Here is a 23,360-nt window from a genome sequence, read left to right on the forward strand (position 1 = left end):
GGGAATTGCATGCATTCTGCCACAAGAGCATTAATGAGGCTGGCCTCTGATACTAGGCAATAAGTCCTGGATTGCAGTCAGCATTCCAATTCATCCCAAAGAGGTTTGATTTGTTCAGTTCAGGGCTCTGTACTGTCCACTCAACTTTTTCCAGACTAAACTCTGTAAACCAGAGATTCCCAAACTTCGCTATTACAGTCCAGGTTTTAAGGATATCCATGCCTGCGTCCAGATGGTTAAATCAAGTTTACTAATTTTTTTTTTAATGTAAATGGATTTCTGCATGGATGGATTGTCATTGTGAAACCGGAAATGAACTTCCCCAAACTGTTGCCAAAAATTTGAGAGCACTCAATTGTCTAAACATATCAATGTATTAGGCAGCATTAAGATTTACACTCACCAGAACTAAGGGGTCCTGGCCAAAACAAAACTATCCCAGGCCATTATTCCTCCTGAACAAAGCTTAACAGTTACCAGTGTGCATTGGGCAGGAAGCATTCCCCTGGCTCTTTCCAAATCCGGATATGTCCATCAGACTGCCAGATGGGGAAACCTCTGGGCAGAGTTGCTGTTGATCCTACAGATTTCCACTTCCCAATAACATCACTTACAGTAGACCAGGGCAGCCCCTAGCTAGGCAGGAATTTGATGGAGTAGCTGAAAGGGAACGCATCTTATGACAGTGCCGTGTTGAAAGCCAATGAACCTGCTAACGTGTGACTATGAAGGCTACATGAGTGTATGTTTGATTATATGCAGCTTTTAGCAATGAACTGAAATGGCCCAACACATTAGTTAGATTGGGTGTCCACTGATTATTGGCCATGTCGTGTTAAGGTCCATAATACATTACAAATGAGGAGATATAAAATAGTCTATAATTAATCCATTCTTATAGGCCGTTAAACTCCGCAGATCAAAGCAATATAAACAATTTGGAAATGGAACAAACTAGCTTGATATCTTCATGTCACTTTTGGAAGATACTACTGTACAAACAGGGTTTTTTTTTTTTTAATACATATATTTCTTTAGGTAAGATTTCTGGTTACATTTCATGACTTATACTGGGTTTTACATACAATATTAAAAAGAAAATCATAGCATGTTCAAAAAATGCACCAACATTTATACTGGGTTTCCATCTGCTAGAGCAGTACTGTGAAATGATAACTAGAGAGTACATCCAGAGGCAGATGTATATAGTATATGTGTGTAAGAGCAGGCGGGTCCATCCATGTTACTTCAGACACGTCTGCCCATAACACATCACACTACAGAGAGAGCATCAATCATTGTGCTACTGTAACAATACAACACGTGAGCACACAAATACATACAGAAGAGCTTGCAATCATACTATATTATGTGACAGCTGCTATAGCTCAATAAACACATCTTCAGTAACATTTAAATGGATTATTTTGTATATATTGTCTGACTCTTACTTCTCAATTGATAGTAAAACCATGCTTTTAAACAGTGCCAAAACCAGATGGAAATGTCATCTACAAAATGATTATATTAATAGTCTCATATCTATGGTTCAGTTTGTTTCCTTCCACAGGAAATCTGGCCGCTACCATCAAATTACACCGTATGAAGAGGCGAAGCAAAGACACTGCACAGTGGAATAAATGTTTGCAGACCTTCCAGTCTGCATCTGCAACTATATAGAGAGACCTGCTACAGAGTGAGGGGCCGTGAAACTCAGGTCAGGAAAGAACTCTCCTATCAGACCACAAAGGGTAAAACCAACACTCCTTTGCACCCAAAACAAAGAGCTCACCTCTGGCAAGGAGCGCCAGTGACTTCCCCTCCAGAAGCAGAACCACACCGAATCACCAGCAACGTGCCATTACACCAAAGTCACTGGATGTGGAGCTAATTGGAAGTGACTGGTCCTTCTTCAAATTACACTTATTTCCTAATGACAATACATTCCCTCATAGGGGATTCTGGTTGGAATATTTTCTCAGGCGTTTAAAGTTCACTTCCTTGCCGGATGCTTACGCAAAGAAAACCGCTCGCTTTAACACACATTCAATGTGTCAGTTACATTCAGTAATGATCTTACCAGGGCCAGCCATGTACATATTACATTTTTTATTAATAAAAATGTGTTCTCCTCTTTAGGTATGGTGTGGGAAATGTTACTTCTAGCACTGACGTGTCATGTCACTGAGCTTCCCAATAAACTCCAGCGCCACCGTACTGGTCTCCAATAAAACAATCAGATGGTCCTTGCTTTAGGAGGCCCAAGTGGTTATTCAAGTTATTTTTTTTTTCAACAAATTTTTTTATTGAAGCGTCAAGTGTCACATTTACAGACATCACAATGAACAATGATACAAATGCAATGAACACAATAGTTATACAATAGTGCAAATGGTGTATACTATGGTCCGAACAGCAAAGAGAAGAATCAATAAATTCAATTTATATATGGAATAATTGCCATACATAAAAAAATTAGAATAGTACAACAAATCATTGTAATGACATAATAGAAATGGAAATATAAGTAAACTAGATAGTTCGCCACCCCCCCACACCCCCAAAGGTACATATAAAAAGTTATTGAAAAGCAAAAAATTAATACTGCTATCTTATCGGAGGGTCATTAGCTCCAAGTTGTAACAGATACCAGGACGAGTTCTGTAAACTATTATGGATTTGGGAACGCATAGAGGTGGAAAGTATGTCTATATAACTTTCCCACATAAGGAAGAAGTTCTCAGTTTTAAGGTCGTTATCTAAAATGACTTCAACCCAATTTATTCTAAACAAGTAATGTAACTTGGCTTTAAAAAGAGAAAGTGAGGGCGGGAGAGGAGTTTATCCAGGTTTGTAGAACAGCCTTACATGCTGCTGCACTTACTGCCAATAAGAGGCGTCTGCTACCTTGAGTAATACGAATATTGGGGGGAATTATACCAAACAAGGCCCATTCCGGCGTAAAAGGGACATAAATTAACCAAATTAGCAATGGAGTAGGTATGCACTTGAAGCCAAAAACCACGAATTACAGGGCATGCCCAAAGGCAATGATACATATCTGCTGTCTGAGCTCCACACTTATAACAATTTGAGTTTGGTGAGGATCCTATCAAGAAACTCCTATGGGGAGATAAATAGGCTCTATGTAGGATATTTAAACACATTGCAGTATAAGGGGAGTAAGGCGGTTATTCAATTTTTATTGAGAAGGGAATCACTAAAACTAAAATTATATTTTAAATGTCTTTTGTGAAAAATTGACTTGTAATAAAAATGAGGATTCTGTGTCTTCTGGTCGCGGAGATCTTTATGCTTCAAGCTCAAAGGGCAGAATTAAATTATTTCCTCCCCCCTTCGCGCCCGACAGAGCTATTCAATTGTTGCTCCTATCGGGCGCGATCAGCTGCCAGCGCTCCATATCAGCTCGCAGCCCCACAGGGTGCGAACTGAAATGGGCGAAAAGTGATCTGTGTGGGCGCCTAAACAGCACTTTTCGCGATCGCGCCCAGCACTTTGGTCGGGGGTAGCCGATTTACGCGGCTAAACCAGACCACTTTGGGCTCGATCAGTGTGAAAAGCGGGAACAATTGAATAGCAGCCCGCAATCTCACGTCACTTTAGACGGGAGATCTGGACCGCGAAAACAATTGAATACCGCCCAAATTGTTTGCGGTCCAAAACTGTATGTACTCAGTGATTAGCATGCAAATGTGCAACATGTAGTCACCACTGATTGCTGCTCTCAGGGTCTACTTACAGCTGGGATTATTTGCATTTCAACTGTTGCAGACCATCAAATCAGTCGTCCACACTGGACAAGGTCACTATATAGCTAGTGTGGCTCATCTGCTGTTTGCTTTGACGGTGCCCAGTGACACACACAACTTAGGGATATATAGGAGGCACTTGCAGGATGGTATATATGGAAGAACCCTTGAACACCACAATCTAAAAGCAAATAATCTATTTTAGACTTGCTCTAAAGCTGCTTGAAATCACTTTGAAATGTTAAAAGGTAGATCCTGTATCACAGAGAGCAATATAGTTGTATTTACAAGTATATTGCTTTATTAGGGTCACAATTTGACTTTTCAAATCATGAAGTACTTGCCTACCCTCCCGATTTGGTCGGGAGCCTCCCGGAAATCGGGTGCCACTCCCGACCTCCCGGGAAGGCAGGCAATCCTCCCGGCTGCCGCCAACCCCTCCTATCACCCCCGCAATAACCCCTGCAACCCCCACAGCAGGAGGGGGGCGGTGAAGCGATTCGTGTCATTTTGGTCCCGCCCTCTGCTTCATAATGTCTATATTATCGGCATTGTGTAGTGGGGGCAGGGCCAAACTGACGCAATCGCATGCCCCGCCCACCCACAAGTGCCTGTCACCCATCCGGCCACTCCCCCTTGTCCCGGCCACGCCCCACTCCTGCCGATCTGGCTGCTCCCTCCCGGAAGGAGCAGCCAGAAAGTCGGCAGGTATGTATTCAGCCAACAACAAAAAAATAATGCCGTTAGAATATATTTTACATTTGGGGGAATAATTCAAAGTATTGTGTGAGCTCAGTGTTACAGCATCTTACAGAAAATATAGTTTTCATATGTAAAGATTTTACATTCCATTTTGTGGCAACAGCAAAAATCCAACATACACAGGTGACTAACATCGTTATAGAGCTAAGGTCTTTTGTTTCTTCTCTGTATGCTTGTTCCTGGCAGGAAGAGCCCGAAGGAACCTACCACAAAAAACATTTATGCTGCCCATCCACTTAACGATGCGGGGGACGACGGCGCGATTACTATGCCGTCGTCTCCCGCGGGGTGAACTGCATACACTGAACGTTCAGACGTTCAGTGTATGCAGATCAATCATCCCCGAACATGGCAACCTGACGGCGGTCGTCAGGTTGACCGTCATGTTCGGGCGATGATTGATGTTAAAAACGACCAGCGGGCGCGCGCATCGCTGGTCGCTTTTAACCTTTTACTGCCCGATTTGCGGGCGATTACCAAGCGATGGAGCAATAACGACCGTCGCAATTGCTCGGTTTAATCGCCTAGTGGATGGGCAGCATTAGTGAGAGAGGAGAGAATATAATGACCAACACCATTACTATTGTCATTTATAGTATCTGGAGGAGAAGGGACGACTTAGATCATTATTGGGCAATAAGCGGACCTGGCATGCTGGAGCAAATGTCACAGCTGCCAGGATTTGTATTAAGACGCCCACCGACGGCTTTGCAAATCCAAGCGCCTGTGTACTAAGATGCAGCATCAGTTGCAGATCAATCAATTATCAGACTACTGAGTAACCCTATGGTCACACAGAACGGCCGCAGGAAATGACACTTATTATTTCTGCATATAATATTGTAGTCGCAGGCAGAGACACCCCCCGAAATTGGTAGAGACACGACTGCGTGACACCACCTCCCTCATTCCCGCCCTCAGACGGTCCCTGACAGTTTGAGAATAGGTAGTCGCCGAGTGCAACATCGGTAATGAAACTTGACGCATGCGCACTACAACTCATACACATGCGCAGATTACCAATAATTGATCAAACCCGTAAACATCGGCATTGTGTACATGAATCAGTCCATAGAGTCTTAGTTTACTGGCATGTCCTTAAACTTCAATAATCAGAGTAATTAATTAACAGGGTTAGGTATAATTAGTCGACAATGAGAACATCGACAGTCAGAATGTCAATGAGAGAATGCCGACACAGTAGTATTGTTCATTCAAGCATTTTATCCATGTAGGCAGTATAACATAATGTTATAGCATCAATGTTTAAAGTTATACTGCTGATAGGATTAAAATACTTGAAATAACATTACTACTGTGTCGGCATTGCACTGTCGACTAATTAACTACCTTCCAATTAATATTGCCAGGGTATCTGATTAATGTCTGTTATAAAGACTTCTACTGGATGCAAATGAATCAGCCTTTTTTTATTATAACTCAATACAAAGTAGGAAGATAGAATGAACAAGTTGCCTATTTAGGCCTTTAATATTAATATAAGTGGAGTCACTTCATGAAAGAGAAAAAATGCAAATATGGCAAATAATGTTTTGTCTTTTAATTAAAATGAAGAGTCACAACGTTTGGGACACTGTAAAGGGCCCATACATCAGTAATCAAAAAAAAAAAAAAACAATCACAGATTCTGTGATTCTTCTTTCACCCAATTTAAAGATTCCCCAATCCACCAATCTGCACCCATACATTACAGATATTTATCAGTGATTTGCAGATCATTTTAAGCAACTCACAGATCTGCCAATCTTGAAAGGCCTATCATTTTACTAGTAACGGTCTGCAAATCGGCTGATCGTCTCCATTCACTAGCCCTGAAGTTCAACAAGTTGGACAATCGATTTAGCGGTTCAGATAACTTTTTGATTGGAATCAGCAATGAACCCCATACATTGCTGACTTTTTGGGACAATCATCTGCAAAGCACCAAATTGCCCCAATTGATGGTAGTTGTATGGGAGCCTTAAGCTTCTTGATTGCAGAGAGTATGCTCTTTATTCATTTTAAGCTAACCAGTAAAAAAATCTAACATCCATAAGAATTCTGTTTTTTTCCATGTGAAGACAACATAACAGCAATATATAATCCAAAGTAACATCATGTAATATGTTTCAATTTACATTCATGTTAAAGAAAAAAAATCTAACTATTTCCGAATGTAGGGAGGATACATTACCCCTAGAGCAGTGTTGGCTAACTTTGACACTCCAGCTGTTGTGGAACTATATATCCCAGCATGCCCTGCCAGTTTTAGCATGCCCTAATAGCAAAACTGTAGCAGTGCATGCTGGGTTATGTAGTTCCATAACAGCTGGAGTGTCAAGGTTAGCCAACACTGCCCTAGAGGGTGAGGGACCTCCAACGAGCAGAAGAAGACTGGAGCTCAAATAACTTGGGTCATGGAGGTATAGACTAAGTACAAAGTAGCACGTGGCAGACCTCTCTGTCTACTCTAAGTTGTACAGTATAGTATGATGAGGTCACTGACTGAAGTCAATTACATGTAAATGTTATATTAACCAGAACACACAGAGAATGTTCCCAACCAACACGATAATTCAATGTCCTATCTTATAACCGTTAATGTCTTTTAGCTGTTCAGGACTCCAACTATGTTAATCTTCCTTTAAAGAAAAACGTACATACAAAAAGTTTAACACATATTTTGTAAAAGTAGAACCTTCTAATTTTCAGGGGCTGCTAGACTGAAAAAAGCTCTTATTCTAGCCTGAGCCATCACGTTCTGACAAATGCCTTATCGCTAAAATAAAGGTCATTATTTTCTTTAGAATTCAGAATAGTTTGAAAGCAATGGATATTGTAGTTTAAGTTTAGAATATCTGTCCTGTCAGATTATCATTAGGACTTTCTGTCTTGCTTGTCTGAAACATTGTGACACTGCTTATATTGTCCTTCAGCTGTACAATGTTATCTAAACTTACAGAGCCTGATACTTCATCTGCACAAGAAGCAGAGCTAATGGCTGTATAATTGTCTGCCAGTGTTATGAATCCTTTCTAATGTATTTGTACTAGATCTTAAGCTAATCCGATGGCACAAAACTAATTTTTTTATTGATTCGCTGAAAATAGCTCCAGTAAAGCAGGAAGGTCAGTTTACACGTCTGCAAAATTAGCTGTGCAAGCCTGTCCCAACTCAGCAGTAAAACTTGGGTTACTTAGGCTCTGTCATTATGGGGCATAAACTCGGCGGCTAATTGGCATGCCGGACTATTGAATTAGCGGGGATTCTTCGTGCACGAGTCCCCGCAGTCGGACTTTACCTCGCAGCTCATGGAGGTGCGAGGTAAAATCCGCGTAAATACTACCAAATCAGGCTCGTGCACGGGGTAAAAAAACCATTGATTCAGCAATTTACATATTTTACGGTGCGGGAAAAAACAGGATTTTGGTACTTACCGATAAATCCCTTTCTCCGATTCCACAGGGGACACTGGAGTTCAAGACAGTGGGGGTATAGACGGTGGTAGAGCAGAGCCTGGCACTTTAAATAATTCTGAAGTGTGACTGGCTCCTCCCCCTCTATGCCCCATCAGCCCCAGTTTAAGAACTGAGCCCGAGAGGAGACGGTAGACAATAGGAAAATGAGGAGAAGGAGAAGACCACAGAACGGAACAATACCGACTGAAGAAGAACAGAGGAACCCTCTGCAGGGAACACATGCAGTCACACAACTAGATAAGGACCCAACAAAACGGCAGGAACGCAGCGCTGGGCGGGCGTCCAGTGTCCCCTGTGGAATCGGAGAAAGGGATTTATCGGTAAGTACCAAAATCCTGTTTTCTCCTTCATCCACTAGGGGACACTGGAGTTCAAGACAGTGGGGACGTCCCAAAGCCAACCTCCCGGGTGGGAAGCGCGGAGTACTTGCCGACCTCCCGGCCAACCGAAACAGGGACAGCCCAAGACTGGAGGCATGTCGTAGAGCCAGGAGACAATCAGAGCTCCTTGCTGAACAGTCACAGACATTCCACAACTTACAGCGTAAATTCAATGGAATACGGCTAGAGAGAGTACCCGCAAATGAATAGCATCAGAACACCGTAAGCTCAGCCAAAAACAGACCAAGCAAGACCGTTGGGAGCAGAAAACCCCAACTAGAATCCATAGAATGGCAGTAACATGAGAACAAAACTCGAGAAAACCGTATTAGCGACAACTACAGGAAGCTGCAACAGTCTCAGACAGCAGAATCCCAGCACTGCGGGACATCATATAGATAAAAGTATAATGAGACCAATATACAGAGACAGAGCTGGACCTGTCCACAGACTCCTAACAAAGCAAACAAGGAGGCAAGAATCACGACCTAACAGTCGCCCTGAACCATTCTCGAGGTCCAACTACTAAAGGGTTGGTAACCAGTGGAAGGTTTAAACCATAGAAGTTGTCAACGAGTGGAGATCCCACTGGCATGAGGCAGAGGCGGATACGAGAGGATTGAGACTACAATTCCTTCCAGTGGGTCAGACGGCAGTACCACCCATCCTGTCAAACAGCAGACAACTTCCTTCATGATGGTAGAGTGTAATCAGTACCAACAACTGGCCTGAACATAGTATGAAAACACCCAGGATACCCTTAGCAGAAAAAGAGCACGGATGCCACCTCCACCCAGGGAGAGCTACCAATATAGGGAAGTATCCCATCCGCAAGGCTAAAGCACTAGGACAACTATGAAGGTACCATTCAGGTACCTGTCAGTGTGCTGAATTATCAACAGATACTGAACAGGAAACAAACCAGGCCCCCTGTATGGAACATAGAGACTGTCACACTTTATAGTAAAGATGTGCATTAGCCCATAGATGTACTTCAGTCCATAACCCCAACAGATTCCAGTAGAATAGGGTCACAAATCTCAATGTTGCAATTATGCACCCACACACCAGGAAAGCTCTAAAGTGTACAGCCAACTGATTTAAAAGAGCGGAAGGCTGCTAGGACAGCAACTAGGGTGCATAAGAGAGAACAACAGCTATGTCAGGATGCATGAAAAAGAAAGCATCTGCCGAGGCATTAGTGGGGTAAGCCCGCTTACCTGTGAGCGACCAAAAGCCCTCTGGACGCTATGTAGGATGTCACTGACATTATTCATCTCACAGCAAACCACCACGTCAGGTACAGAGAGTAGCCTCAGTGGCAAAGATCAATGCTCTACAGCACGGACTTCAGTCTGGAGATGCTGCAGAAGAAAATACTGTAGAAACTAGCAAATTGTTAATGGAGACAAGAAGGTCGTACAACAGGACGCTATACCTGAGCCTGTTCCATTAGGGATATGTATCCATATAGAGATTACACATACCCCAAAAACGGTCTGCTAGTGTACCCTTACATTAACACTTATAATGGTGAAGTGTGTATTACGCCCACAATCTGATACAACCCAGGCCAGACCCTGCCTATATCGACGGGTGGCCCTAGGCCTCATGTAAATTAACTAAATAAGCCATGAGGATGGAATAGATCCTGGATTCTCTATGTACTGATAGGAAATGTACCCAAGTGACCTACAGATACCTATTGTAGTGAGATATGCGACAAGACAATAATATAAGGTACCAGAATCGATACCGAGAAAGGTACCTGTACATAGACATAGAATGCGTTAATTATCCCAAGTAAAGAAGAGATATATCCGTAGTGATAACGCCAGTCAGGGGCAAAAACAGATTTCTCCAATTATTAGGAAAATTCATACAAGGAAAGGGAATATATCAGTATATATACACATTCACACATATAAACATAGCTGCATGAAAAGGCAAACTCTCTGAAAGGAAGAGTTAGTACCGACATAGTAAGTCACTTGTCAAACTCCTGCACCAGGAGATCCGCACGCTACATTACATATATATATACACATATACACACATACACATATCCCGCACCAGGAGATCAGCATGCTATATCTATATATACACACATTGCATTCCTAGTGTCTTACAAGTTTGTTACTAAGTGCGCCCTAGAGTGTAGTTGTAATTAATAGGTCCCCTGAAGTGGACACTGTAGATATAGACTGATGGAAACAGGACTATAACCCGAGGCGGGTGTAAGTACATATCCTTATATACATGTGTGGACATACAGGAAGGCCCCTGGACATGTATAGAGTCCATACTAAAAGCAATGCCGTAGGAGTCTCTGACTATCCTATGTAAGCTGCAGAACATGTCTCTAATCTATAGAGCCACCATATAATATGTATGGATATAAGCGACAGCTTCTGGTAAACCCTGGCAGCTTTCCAGACGTGGAATAAGATGTATCTTAATGAATGTGGAAGTATAGGAATACCTACACATATCCATAATTATATACATAATATACACACACCACCCAATCCCTAGGGAGAGATGGTGTAAAGCGGAGTTATAGAACAAACTACCAGATCAGGAGAGTCCAGCCTCCCATCGCAGCATCCTCTTTAAATATACTAGGTATCAGACATAAAACTGATAAGAACATATCCTACCCCTGCTTTAATGGTAAGGATAAGAAGCAATATATATATATATATATAATAATATATACATATACACACACACATACATCTGTATATACACACACACATATATATATACTTAACACATACATAAATCCCTACATGCCTACGCGTACCTACATACAAGATTAGTAGGTGGCGATATAATTTGAAAAATATAACACGGGCAATAGTTAGAAGGAACTGAGCCCCAGGTCTAAACGCAGGGTTAGTACAAAATACAAGTATATACATACATGTGGCTTACCTCCACACAGGGAGACTACTCATGTGCCGCGCGTGGACGTCATTCTGCTACGGTGTTGGGGCAGGAAATGTTAGCAACGTACTATCCCAGACTGATTGCGATCCTGGGACTCTTCCGTTACCGGTGTACTCGCTTTATCAGGTGTGCCCTTCTGGCTCCAGATGATGGAAATCAAAAGATAACCTCAGTGATGTGAGACAGCAATGCCAACCACTACAACGGCCATACGTTACTTCTTGTGTGTGCAGCCCAGCAGCTGCCGGGCATCAAAAAATTACATGAAACTCATGATTGTTCCTCTCCACGGAAATCTTAAGTAAAAGGCGAAAGATTTATTCGATCTGAAGAGAAACCACAGTATAAGGGAATAAATAAGATATAAATCCCTATAGATGCACAGATGCATACCTTCTAAGGTAAGCACCGAAGGCTGTTGAGATTTAACATATGTGCAGCCACATATGTGCATGAGAAGAGTACGGCTCATTCTTAAGGCGAGCCAATGTGAGGCATAAGCCTGGGGATGGGACGCACCCTTGTGCTAACCTTGGGTTAAAGATATGCAATAACCGTCATTTCTGGCAGCAGCCAGAACAGTGGCCCCAACTATTTAGGCAGAGTGATCTCTGGCAGCTATAGATGCAAGAAACACACTGCATTATTCTGTTACACATCAAGCATATTTGCCCCAGATGTTCAATGTAATAAGCCTGTCGCACCTGGAATACCCAGGCGGTCTCCCATCCAAGTACTAACCAGGCCTGGCGCTGCTTAGCGTCCAAGATCAGACGAGATCGGGCGTGTGGCCGTAGGCGCTGATAGATATGTGGTGGGCAAAGTGGCATGGACACAACCTCTATATTAGGCTGTGGCATGTTCCTCCCCGTGCTTCAGGGTGCCTGGGACCCGGACACTCACTCTATAATAGTGGCGGCGGGTCCTTTTTTTTTTTTTTTTTTTATTATATAATATTAAACCAGTACACTGCCCAGTTCCGTAGGGGAACTACTTGCAATATAACCGAGATGAGGCAGAGCCAGATCTCTATAAGGACTGCAGGTTAAAGTACAAACTCCACAGTTGTGCCGTTAAACCTAATAAGACCAGGTGCTGTAGGCTTAAGGAAAGAAAAAAACGGTAGAGGCCATATGCAAGCACAGGGAGAACATACAAACTCCAAACAGCTAGGGCGTACTGGGAATAAAACCCACAACCCTGTTAAGGGTTGCACCCCCCACACAACTCCAGAGTGAGGATGCAGGTGATGCTGGCAATAAGCCCCGGCTCCTTTTAAGGCAGGTGCATATGCTAATAATACTCCTGGAGTATGGCGGCATCTGTGCAAGCCAGCATGAAGTAGACTCTGCCCCTACTATAATAAGCGGGCGGGGCGCAAACAATGTATAGCAGGCATAAAGCGAGTGGTGGAGCGGGAATGAAATAGACAGCGCCGGTGCAATCTTCATACAAGCACCGGCGCCGCAACCCGCAGCCGAGAGCGCTGTGAATAACAGCCTCGCTCCCTGGCGGCTGTGTGCAGAAGCCAGCGCTCCTACAAGCACCAGCGCGGCAGGGAACAGCCGCGCTGAGTAGCTCCCTAAGCCCCGCCAATTGGTGCTATGTAGACTCCCTTATGGGAGTAGCGGGGCGCGGCAGGCTCCCTCCTCGTGGGGATAGAGCAGAGGGAAGATTCGGCTCTCGTGAGAGCAGCAAACAGAGCGCTGTCAGGCTCTATAAAGTAAGACAGCGCTCATCGTGCAGGGATCAGGCATGCTGCTAGGCAGCAACATTACAGACTGTCTGAACAGTCTCCCTGTACTGGTATCCGCGCTCTATGCGCGGTAGCTCCGCCCCTTGTAATAACGCTAGCGGCGTTACAGGATTCCAGGAGGGGATATACTACAGTATATGCCACATGAGCCTGGGAGGGGGCGGAGGGGCCGCAGATTAAACTCCGTTTCCCATAAGGGGAACAGAGCTATACTTACCACTGCTGGCATCAGGGCTGCGGCTAGGCATTCGGAAGCACGGACACAGCCTCTATATTAAGCTGTGGCGTGTCCTCCCTGAGCTACTGCCAGGGTGCCTGGGACTCCGACACGCACTCTTTTTTTTAGTGGTGGCGGGTCACCTGATGCCTCCATGTAGCAGGCTGACAGACGCAGTACTCTGTCAGCCTGTCCTCAATGCTTTGTGAAAGCTAGAAATTAAAATAAAGGAAAATAAAAGAAAAAATACTAAGAGTGGGCTGGAGCTCAGCCCTATGTGACCGGCTCTCTCGGGCACATTCTAAAAACTGGGGCTGATGGGGCATAGAGGGGGAGGAGCCAGTCACACTTCAGAATTATTTAAAGTGCCAGGCTCTGCTCTACCACCGTCTATACCCCCACTGTCTTGAACTCCAGTGTCCCCTAGTGGATGAAGGAGAAAGGCTATTTAATTTTGGCCCTTGCCTCGTTGTGAGGAGGGGACCAGAATTATTACTGCTGAATTCAGTAAGGACTGAATGGCTTTTAGAGCAGCAGGGCCTTGCTTGGGTCCGATGAATAATGCTAATGAATAATAGGAAGGGGAAAGGGGCTACTGATCCCACTTCTACTCTCTAGTGAAACATTGCCTATCCCGAGCCCGGCATGCTAAGTACTGACAACATTTGGTTATTATATGGTGTCTGCTCCGTGGGGCAAATTTACGCATATGGTGTTTTTAAATCGTTTGCACAATAGAAGGAGAATATGGCCTCCTACACAGAACGGTCTTCAGCTCTGTCATGCTGTGCATGCTCAATTTGGGAGTGGACACATGTCCCTTTCCCATTTCTCCTCCTTCTAGGCTAGGGGTGGGCAATAAGAGGCCCCCCAGATGTTGTTAAACTACACATCCCAGCATGCCCTGCCAGTGTTTTGCTATTTGGACATGCTAAAAATGTTGCAATGCATGCTGGGATTTGCAGTTCAACAACAGCTGGAGGGCCGCTTATTGCCCACCCCTGTTCTAGGCCCTAAAATCCAAGTCTCTTGTGTATATTCCAACCTTGATGCCATTTACCGGATGCTCTCATTCCCTTGAAATTCACATGGGAGGTTGACCTAGGTCCCCTTACTGATGAGGATTTGGGACATATCCTGAGTTCAGTTGACACCAGTCAGTGTTCATTAACAGCTGTGTCAATATGATCTGTGGGACCTTGCACTCTGGGCTTTGGCACATCCTCTGGGATTGTCCTGGTGTATTTGCTTTCTGGACCCATGTATGGGTATATATTAAGGTCACCGCTTCTATGCCCACAGGACAGATCCTAAGACTTCCTTGTTTGGTCTTGGTCTGGAGGATCAATACAACAAAGTTCTCTATAAATATAAATTTTGCCTTACTACCCTTGGCACAGTCATAATGGCCAGGATGTGGTTCATCTCAGATTACCCAAACCTCTTCAAATGTAGAGCCCTAGTTAATAAATAATGTCTCTAACCATGAAAGGTACCTGTACACCCACAGACTAGCCCTCCCAAAATATCATAAGACTTGGGACCGTTGGTGTAATCCTAGCTTTAGTATACACAGGGACCCCCCCTGCCAGTCTATAATGTTCTCACTCGCACTGGTTCCACATGTCTAGTTTCCGTGCTGATTCCCCACCTCTGTCCTTTGTATTGCTATACATGTTTCATATATAAATATTCCCAAGCCTTGTGTGTCCAGTGGGGTCAGTTTCCCTTCCTTTTTTCTGATCTTAATTTCTTGGTTAAATCTTATAAACTCTCAATAAAATATTACTTGACTTAAAGAAAATATATATTCCATTTACAGCCATATACTCTTGTTTAAATATAGCCATCACCATATCTACAGGCATTTAGCCATGCTGTGGCCAGATATTGATATTAATAAGAGAAAGAACAACCTGTACTGGCAGTAACAAGCACACCTCTATGGGGTGCGAGGGAAAATTAGCGGAGTTTAAGCTGCAAGAAGGATCTGAAAGGTTACATAAATCAATGAGGTCATTTACATAATTTCCAAGGCATTAGGGCTGGAAGTAAGAGGCTGAGGTTTTTAACTCAGGCTGCACCAATGTGTAAAGTCACTTTAATATGGAGGATAATAGAATTCGGCCCTAAGGCTGCTGTACCACATGAGAATTTTTAAAGGAAGGAACATATCAAAAAATACCAACAATGAAAGACTATACTCTCAAATTCTAGGGAAGCAAAAGTTATTTGAAATTTCCGTTACAAAAGATTCTGTTGTCACCCTGGTACTAAAATATGGGCGAAGGTTTATGGGGGTCACTTTTTTGCTGATCACTCCTAGTTATCAGCGGTTGACTGACTAACCAATATCACCAACACAGAAGACTTCTAAATATTTGGGTCAGGACGCAGAATGACAAAGTCTGTGACCAATATGACAACATGTGCAGCAGATGAGGGGCCCAAGGATTTAGGAAGACCACGGATGTCGTAACACAGGAAGCCTGCAGGTGCCAGGCACATTTTTAAACCTGTCTGTTTAAAAGTTAATCAGTAGCGACCGGTACGTTTGAAGTGAAATCATACCAATAGCATATTGTTAGAGCAGAATTGTTTTGTGGCCACATAAAACAATATTGTCCATCTACCTTTGTTAGCTCTTAGCACTTTACCTCCATTAGATAATTGCTCCCACAGCATTCGGTAATTTGGTGACTAATGTCGGGTACACACTTGAGTGACTGGCAATCGTGCCGATGTGCAGGGACACACTGGATATCGCATGATTGCTGGTACACATTACAGCAATGTAATGAAGGCGATCCGTCCGTTATTAATATACACAACGTTGCATGCGGTGACGTCCGGTTGGACATGCGGCACGGCCGACCAGTTGATATCACAAAGGACTGCGGGAGCGCACAAATCGGGCATACACACTGGGCAATATGCCCGAGTTGTCGTTCTGAATTTGCTCCAGTGTGTACCCAGATTGACTGTATCCAAGTTGCTAATTGTATTTATATACAGTAACACACTTGCACTGGACGCGTCAGTGCTGGGGAAATGACAGTCAGCCAGAGATAAACTTATGGGTTACTGCATGGACCTGGGACATTCTGCAGGATGAGAGGGAATTCATTTCTAAAATGGAAAAAATAAATGTGGATGTCTTCTTTAGGCTCTGACCAGGCATTATGAACGCAAGTCTATTGAAGATCACTAAAGGAAATCAGTTGATGCATAAAGGTGCAGATGACAATAGCTTGAGAGGTAACCAAATAATTTAATAGAATGTCAAATATCTAACACCTGTCTTTTCATATTCAATCAATTCTGATTGAAGTGTAAATGCCTTTTCAAAGTAACAGAACAATAGCACATGGAAAGCTCTCCAGAAGCTGACGCCCATTCCTACCTCTTTTGGACATTGATTTTTGCACGAAGTCCACATATTCTTTTCACTCTCGTCGGCCAAACACATTTTTCTGAAATAAAGAAAATACACTTTAACCAGTTGTTTAAGGTAAACTGATATCCAGCAGTTATTACAGCCGTGGACATTTCAGCACTCACACGTAGCAGAGAAACAAAACACCATCATACAAACTGCCTCACACTGCTGCAATGTTCCCAAGATAGACGGTCATAGATCCTGAGAGCCTAGAAATGAATGCGCCAACTCCCAAAAGGCGATCTGAATCTGACCTCCCATAACAAGCCATGTGATAAGACGTTCCGTGGTTTTCGTTCCGAGTGGCGGCTGGCCAGTGGACATTGTTATAGCAATTATGCCGTTGGACCAAAAGGACATTAGTTATACCAATATTGCGTGCAGACTGTCAGTCTGTCTGATTGTGTAATGTTGGCGTTTTAAGCAAAGTTCCAAAACATCAAAGAAACCAGACATCACAGTTTATAAACTATTATAAAAAAAAATAATAGACATAGTTAGGACTTAGACTAATTAGTAAAACACAGAAGAAAAAAAAAACATTAAATAAAACGGAATTATTGACACAGGAAGAAAAGGGTCTTATTTTTCTTCTTATGGGTGAGAAAATATTTTTGGGTTTAAAAAGACATCTAATGAGAAAAAGTACATTTCTGTTGACAGGCCCATAGACAATTAATAAGACTGTTTTTACTGCACTCATATAGAGCTCTGAAGAAACGCGGCAATAAACATGAGAGGAGGAAAGAGCAGGGAGGGCTCTACCTACATGCACTCAATGTAGAGGCTGCTGATCTTGCAGTGGCACTTGGTCCTGATCATCTGGACACATGGAGGGCAATCCCCTGGGTGGCATTGCAGACTACAACGATGAGGACAACCAGGTGGTCTAGGTTTCGAACATTCTTCTTCACATACAACACACTCTGGGCCACACTAGGAGGCAGAAACACAACAACAACTTATTTGCAAAACGCATAGCAATAAAAATAATTGCATTTATACTGAAGATCTCTTCTATGTTGTCATTATCCATTGACTGTATAACTGAGATTACTTCCCAAGCATGCAACTACCCAAATCAGAGACTCACCATCTTCCTCACTTACAGCACAAAGCCAAGCTGTACACTACAGATGTGTCCTCACACATCATTGCTGCAGGTGTGCCAGGTCCCATGCTACACTGCTAGTGCCCGGCCAGGGGAGTATCTATAATGGGTGCAGGGTGTGCAGGGAACATGGGGGGCCAGCTCCGCACACCCTGCACCCATAAAACTTACCTCTCCGGAGTCCCACGTCCGCTCCGGTGTCTGCGCCTGTAAAAACGACTGGAAAATGGCAGCCGCGGCCATTTTCCTGGTGACCTGTGCATACTCTAGTGGCCAGAGTCTATAAGTGCGACGCTGGCCGCACACAGCTCAGTGTGCAACCGGCTGCCGGATGGAGAGAGGGGGCCCCGTGTCAGAGACTGCACATGGGCCCCCTCCTCTCTAGAAACTCCCCTGTACCCGGCGCTTTTTTTTTTTTTTTACCAAGAATGCGCTGCAACTAGAGACAACTGTGCTGACTAATTTGATATGAGACATCTGTGTGTGACTGAGTCTCTGACCCTATAGATGAAGTGCTACGGTGCAGGGTTGCTGCTTTTTTCCATGTCAAGCTCCATTTTGCTACCTATACAGACTCAGTCGCACACATATCACTTTAGTCAGCATACTCTATTGGTGCGTCCTAGTACATTGCATCTAAAACACATTTTTGCCAAAAAAAACGCCTGGTGCAAGCAAAGTTGCACGAGACTTAGTGGCTCACTCACGCCAGGTATCTCGCACCACGTGGCGTATTGAGGCTGGACTTATGAGGACATATCTGTAGAAAAAAAACAAAAAAAACTTTTCTTATGGAAGAGAAAGGGGAAGGATGCTTTTAATTAGACAACACTCCCCATGCTTAAGTAAGCTCAAAGGAAATAGGGCAAAATGCATACATTCTGTACATGGTGAGGTAGCCAGACATAAGGGTACAGGTTTACAGTGCAAAAGCGTTTGGGTACTCCATCATCCCCTTCCTCTCCCACCTACATACACGTTTGATCAAGTAAGATGTTCCCAACTGCCCATTGTCATGGTTTGGGGAATGCCCGCTTAGCTGAATTTCTGACTGACTGCTCCCATAACCTCCATGCTGGAGATGCTGCAGCCGTCGGGAGCAGGTAAGTAACCACTGGGCAACCAGGGACGTTAGGTTGACATGACATCCATGTAGACATGATATGCTAATAATGCCAATATTCTCATGTCGACCTAACATACCCAGCCCTCACCCTCCCAGAAGAGTACTAGCATGTTAGATTACAAAAGATCCCAGCAAAACCCAATTCAGGATAATCCCCAACTACTACAGGATTGTACTCTATGGTAGGAGTGGAGAGCAGCAAACTGAATAAGAAAAAAAAAAGTCTTACCTTCCCTCTGTTACCATTTTCCTCTGTGACCTTATGGCATTCTCTGAAGCAAGTATGGTTGCCACAAGCAAGCAATCGGCCACATGGTCTTTTACATGAAAAAGGGCCAGCAGCATGACATGGCAAAGGACTCACCTACAGAGAAACAAAAACATCCTTCTCAGTTATGCATCAGCTTGTGAATAGTTTACAATACATAATAAAAAAGTACATTTAAAAAAATCCGTAAGCATATGGTTATTCACTCATGTGTTACCAGCAAGCACGGCCTCCTCACATACTACACTACAAGGTAAGCACGTAACCTCAGATACACTACAATGTAAGCAGGGTTTCCTCACATGCACTACAATATAAGCACAGTCTCCTCAGGTACTACACTACAAGGTAAGCACAGTCTCCTCAGATACACTACAAGGTAAGCACAGGGTAAGCACAGTCTCCTCAGATACACTACAAGGTAAGCACAGGGTAAGCACAGTCTCCTCAGATACACTACAAGGTAAGCACAGGGTAAGCACAGTCTCCTCAGATACACTACAAGGTAAGCACAGTCTCCTCAGATACACTACAAGGTAAGCACAGGGTAAGCACAGTCTCATCAGATACACTACAAGGTAAGCACAGGGTAAGCACAGTCTCCTCAGATACACTACAAGGTAAGCACAGTCTCCTCAGATACACTACAAGGTAAGCACAGTCTCCTCAGATACACTACAATATAAGCACAGTCTACTCAGATACATTACAAGGTAAGCACAGTCTACTCAGATACACTACAAGAAGTGGTGTAACTACAGCCCCCGCAGACCCCACGGTGGCTTGGGGTGCGGAGGCTTGTGGGGCGCAGCGGCTTGGGGGCTGCAGATTCTATGCGGACTTTCCGTCCGCATGAAATCTACTGAAAGCGTCCCTCCAAAAATCCGACGCCTAGGAGGAGACAGATGCTAGAGGTCCTGCTGGACCTTTAATGTCTGTTAGGCAAGCTCCGCCGCATTGGACCACCTCTCTGTGTGCCTGGCTGCCTCTGAAGAGAAGAAGCGCTCAGCCAAAGAGGAGCAGCATGAATCACCTGACTGACGTACACGGGTGGTGGGCTCAACTACAGGAGGTATTGCATAATGGGCACTGCTACAGGAGGCATTGCATAATGGGCACTGCTACAGGAGGCATTGCATAAGGGGCACTGCTACAGGGGGGCCTGCATAAGGGGCACTGCTACAGGGGGGCCTGCATAAGGGGCACTGCTACAGGGGGGCCTGCATAAGGGGCACTGCTACAGGGGGGCCTGCATAAGGGGCACTGCTACAGGGGGGCCTGCATAAGGGGCACAGCTACAGGGGCACTGCATAATAATGATAGATGTCTAAACAACTAGCGGGAGCACGCATCGCAGGTCATTTTAGACATTTTTCTAAACAATTTGCAAACGATTTATGAACAATTGAACGATATTGTTCAATCGCTCAATTTAATCGTCTAGTCTAGTAGATGGGCACCTTTATGCTTGCCTGCGTTGCACCAGCCTCTACCCTCGTCTCTCCAGCACCATCCACTCATCGCTCCATGTCCATCCATACACTCATCTCCCCTGTGTCTCATCATTATTCCCCACACCCATCACTCAGCTTCATTGTCTCTCAGCTTCAATCCCCAGCCTCAGGAGCTCATTCAGAGTCGGTCGTGAGCGCTGAGCACTCACAACCGACTCGATGTTGCCCCACAGCGCATGCGCACGACGGAGCCGGCTCCGTCGTGCGCATACGCGAGACCCGGCTAATGACGGGCGCTCCGTCATTAGGGGTCTCGTAGCAGACGGGGCGAGCTGTCGATGTTGAGTGACAGCTCGCCTCGTTTGCTGGGCGGGCCGGGGGCGTGCCCGGCCAAATGGAGGCGTTCCAGTCGGAATGCTTGCTGATTGCTGATGTCAATGGAGAACTTCCTGCTCAAACAGAGCAGGAAGCTCCCTGGGGCTTATGAGTGCCCAGACCCTACCCTAGAGTCTGGTCGTAAGCCCCGATGGTCGCGATGGTCTTGAACATCGCGTCCATCACCCATGTCGGTCATTAGAGCTGTGGGTGTTAACCCACAGCTTAACGATCGACAAGGAGGCGGCCGTTCAGGATGCAAGCGGCCGCCCTGATTCAGAGCGACCGCTTGTATCGAACGACCTCCTCTGAATGAGGCCCTCAGTCACTCTCAACTTTATTCTCCAGCCCCTGTGTATCCCAGCTTCATTTCCCAGCCCCTATGTCTCTCAACTTTATTCCCCAGCTCCTGTGTCTCTCAGCTTCATAGCCCTGTCCACATGTCTCTCAGCTTCATTTCTCAGCCCTCGACTCTCAGCTACATTCCCCAGCCCCTGTGTCTCCCATACCCCTTTTACACCAAAGTTCCGGGTCTGACCCGGGATTTGGAACACATTTCCAACCAGGATCAGACTCGGGACAGACCCCCTTTTACACTGCAGCGCCGACCCGCACCGTTCACACCGGAACCGGGTCAGCACTAACCCGGCTCTCCGGCGCAGGTGAGCAGCGCTTCTTACCTTCCCTCCCCTCCGCGACCCCGTTACTTTACTCCGAAACGGTAAGGAGGCACGGAGGGCAGGTGGGGTGCGCTGCTCCGTTCTGGTCAACCCGGCAATGGACGCATGGAGATTATTTCATCTCCAAGCGCCACTGAAGCCGGCCAATCGGGCAGCATGCAGCGCGACCCGGTTCACCATGATGTGGATCACGCCGTTTACACTGCAGGGTGACACGAGAATGACCCGTGCTCAACCCTGCAAACCAGCCGGGTCGGATCCCTGGGTCACTGGACCTGGGTTGATCAGTTTACACAGACAAAAATCCAGGGTTAATGCGTGTTCACGTCAGTGTAAAAGGGGTATCTGCTACATTCCCCAGCCCCCGTGTCTCTCAGCTTCATAGCCCAGCCCCTGTGACTCTCAGCTACATTCCCCAGCCCCTGTGACTCTCAGCTACAATCCCCAGCCCCTGTGACTCTCAGCTACAATCCCCAGCCCCTGTGACTCTCAGCTACAATCCCCATCCCCTGTGACTCTCAGCTACAATCCCCATCCCCTGTGACTCTCAGCTACAATCCCCAGCCCCTGTGAGTCTCAGCTACAATCCCCATCCCCTGTGACTCTCAGCTTCATCCCCCAGCCCTTGTGTCTCTCAGCTTCATCCCCCAGCCCTTGTGTCTCTATAGCCCAACTCAGCCACTACTTACCTGCTGCCTGCTGTTCCTCTTTCCTGGCATCTCGACCCCGGTTCCTCTATAATTCAGCGGTGCTACATCACGTCACGTGCGCTGCCCTGGGCTGCCGGCCAGCCTCTCTTTGCCTGTGCCCTGCAGTGCTTACAGCAGCGACAGGGGCAAGGGGGACACATGAATTGGGTTCTTGAGATTCCTGAGGGGATGGGGCCCCTCAGAATCTCGGGCCTAGTACAAGTGTTCCCTTTGTACCCCCCATCACAGATGCTGACTACAAGGTAAGCACTTACTCCTCGCATACATTAAAATGTAAGCAACGGACTTTGGCATACACTTCAAGCTGAACTACAAGGTAAGCTCTTCCTCCTTGCACACACTGAAAGGTGAGCGCAGCCTCTTGCATATACAAGGTAAGCACAGCCTCTTACATACACTATGAGGTAAACATGGCCTACACGCATACACTATGAGTTATGCATGGCCTCCTCACATACACTACGAAGGTAAGAATGGCCTCATTGCGTACACTATGAAGTAATAGTGTTCTTTCTGGCACCCTGCATCTATAACAACCCATGCAGTTCCTCTTTCCTGCCTGTGATATTGCTCTATGCTCTGGTGCCTCTTGCACACTCTGGTTTGTATCTCACCAATTTGTTACATCATCTGTGTGTGCTAAAAGCACCAGAGCAGAGATTGACACCCCAGGCAGGAAAGAGGAACTGCAAGGGTTGTGATAGGTGCAGGGTGCTAGAATAAAGGCTAAAGTAAACATGACCTCCTCGCAAACACTATGAGGTAAGAACTGCCTTCTCGCATACAATACATGGTGAGCTCGGCTTCCTTGCACAAACAATGCGGGAAGCACAGCCACCTTACGTACAATACAAGTTAATTGCAGGCTTCTCTCATACACT

The 23,360-nt window shown here is 45.2% G+C and overlaps 1 protein-coding gene and 1 non-coding gene across 2 annotated transcripts in view; both read right to left on the minus strand.

Moving 5' to 3' along the window:
• NFXL1 (nuclear transcription factor, X-box binding like 1) overlaps positions 1 to 23,360 on the minus strand; it is a 140,872-nt gene that overhangs the window by 23,387 nt on the left and 94,125 nt on the right. Inside the window, exons 17-19 of the mRNA XM_088475275.1 lie at positions 19,222 to 19,356; positions 17,525 to 17,691; positions 16,720 to 16,789 (exon numbers count right to left, since the gene is read on the minus strand). Coding sequence (XP_088331401.1) covers positions 16,720 to 16,789; positions 17,525 to 17,691; positions 19,222 to 19,356 — 372 coding nt within the window. The remainder of the gene's footprint in view (positions 1 to 16,719; positions 16,790 to 17,524; positions 17,692 to 19,221; positions 19,357 to 23,360) is intronic.
• LOC148521348 (U5 spliceosomal RNA) lies at positions 11,575 to 11,689 on the minus strand. The gene has a single exon (XR_015878841.1). It is a non-coding gene; the product is annotated as a U5 spliceosomal RNA (small nuclear RNA).

This window comes from Taudactylus pleione, unplaced genomic scaffold (assembly GCF_031769625.1).
Source record: "Taudactylus pleione unplaced genomic scaffold, aTauple2 ptg000169l, whole genome shotgun sequence".
Classification (NCBI taxonomy): Eukaryota; Metazoa; Chordata; class Amphibia; order Anura; family Myobatrachidae; genus Taudactylus; species Taudactylus pleione.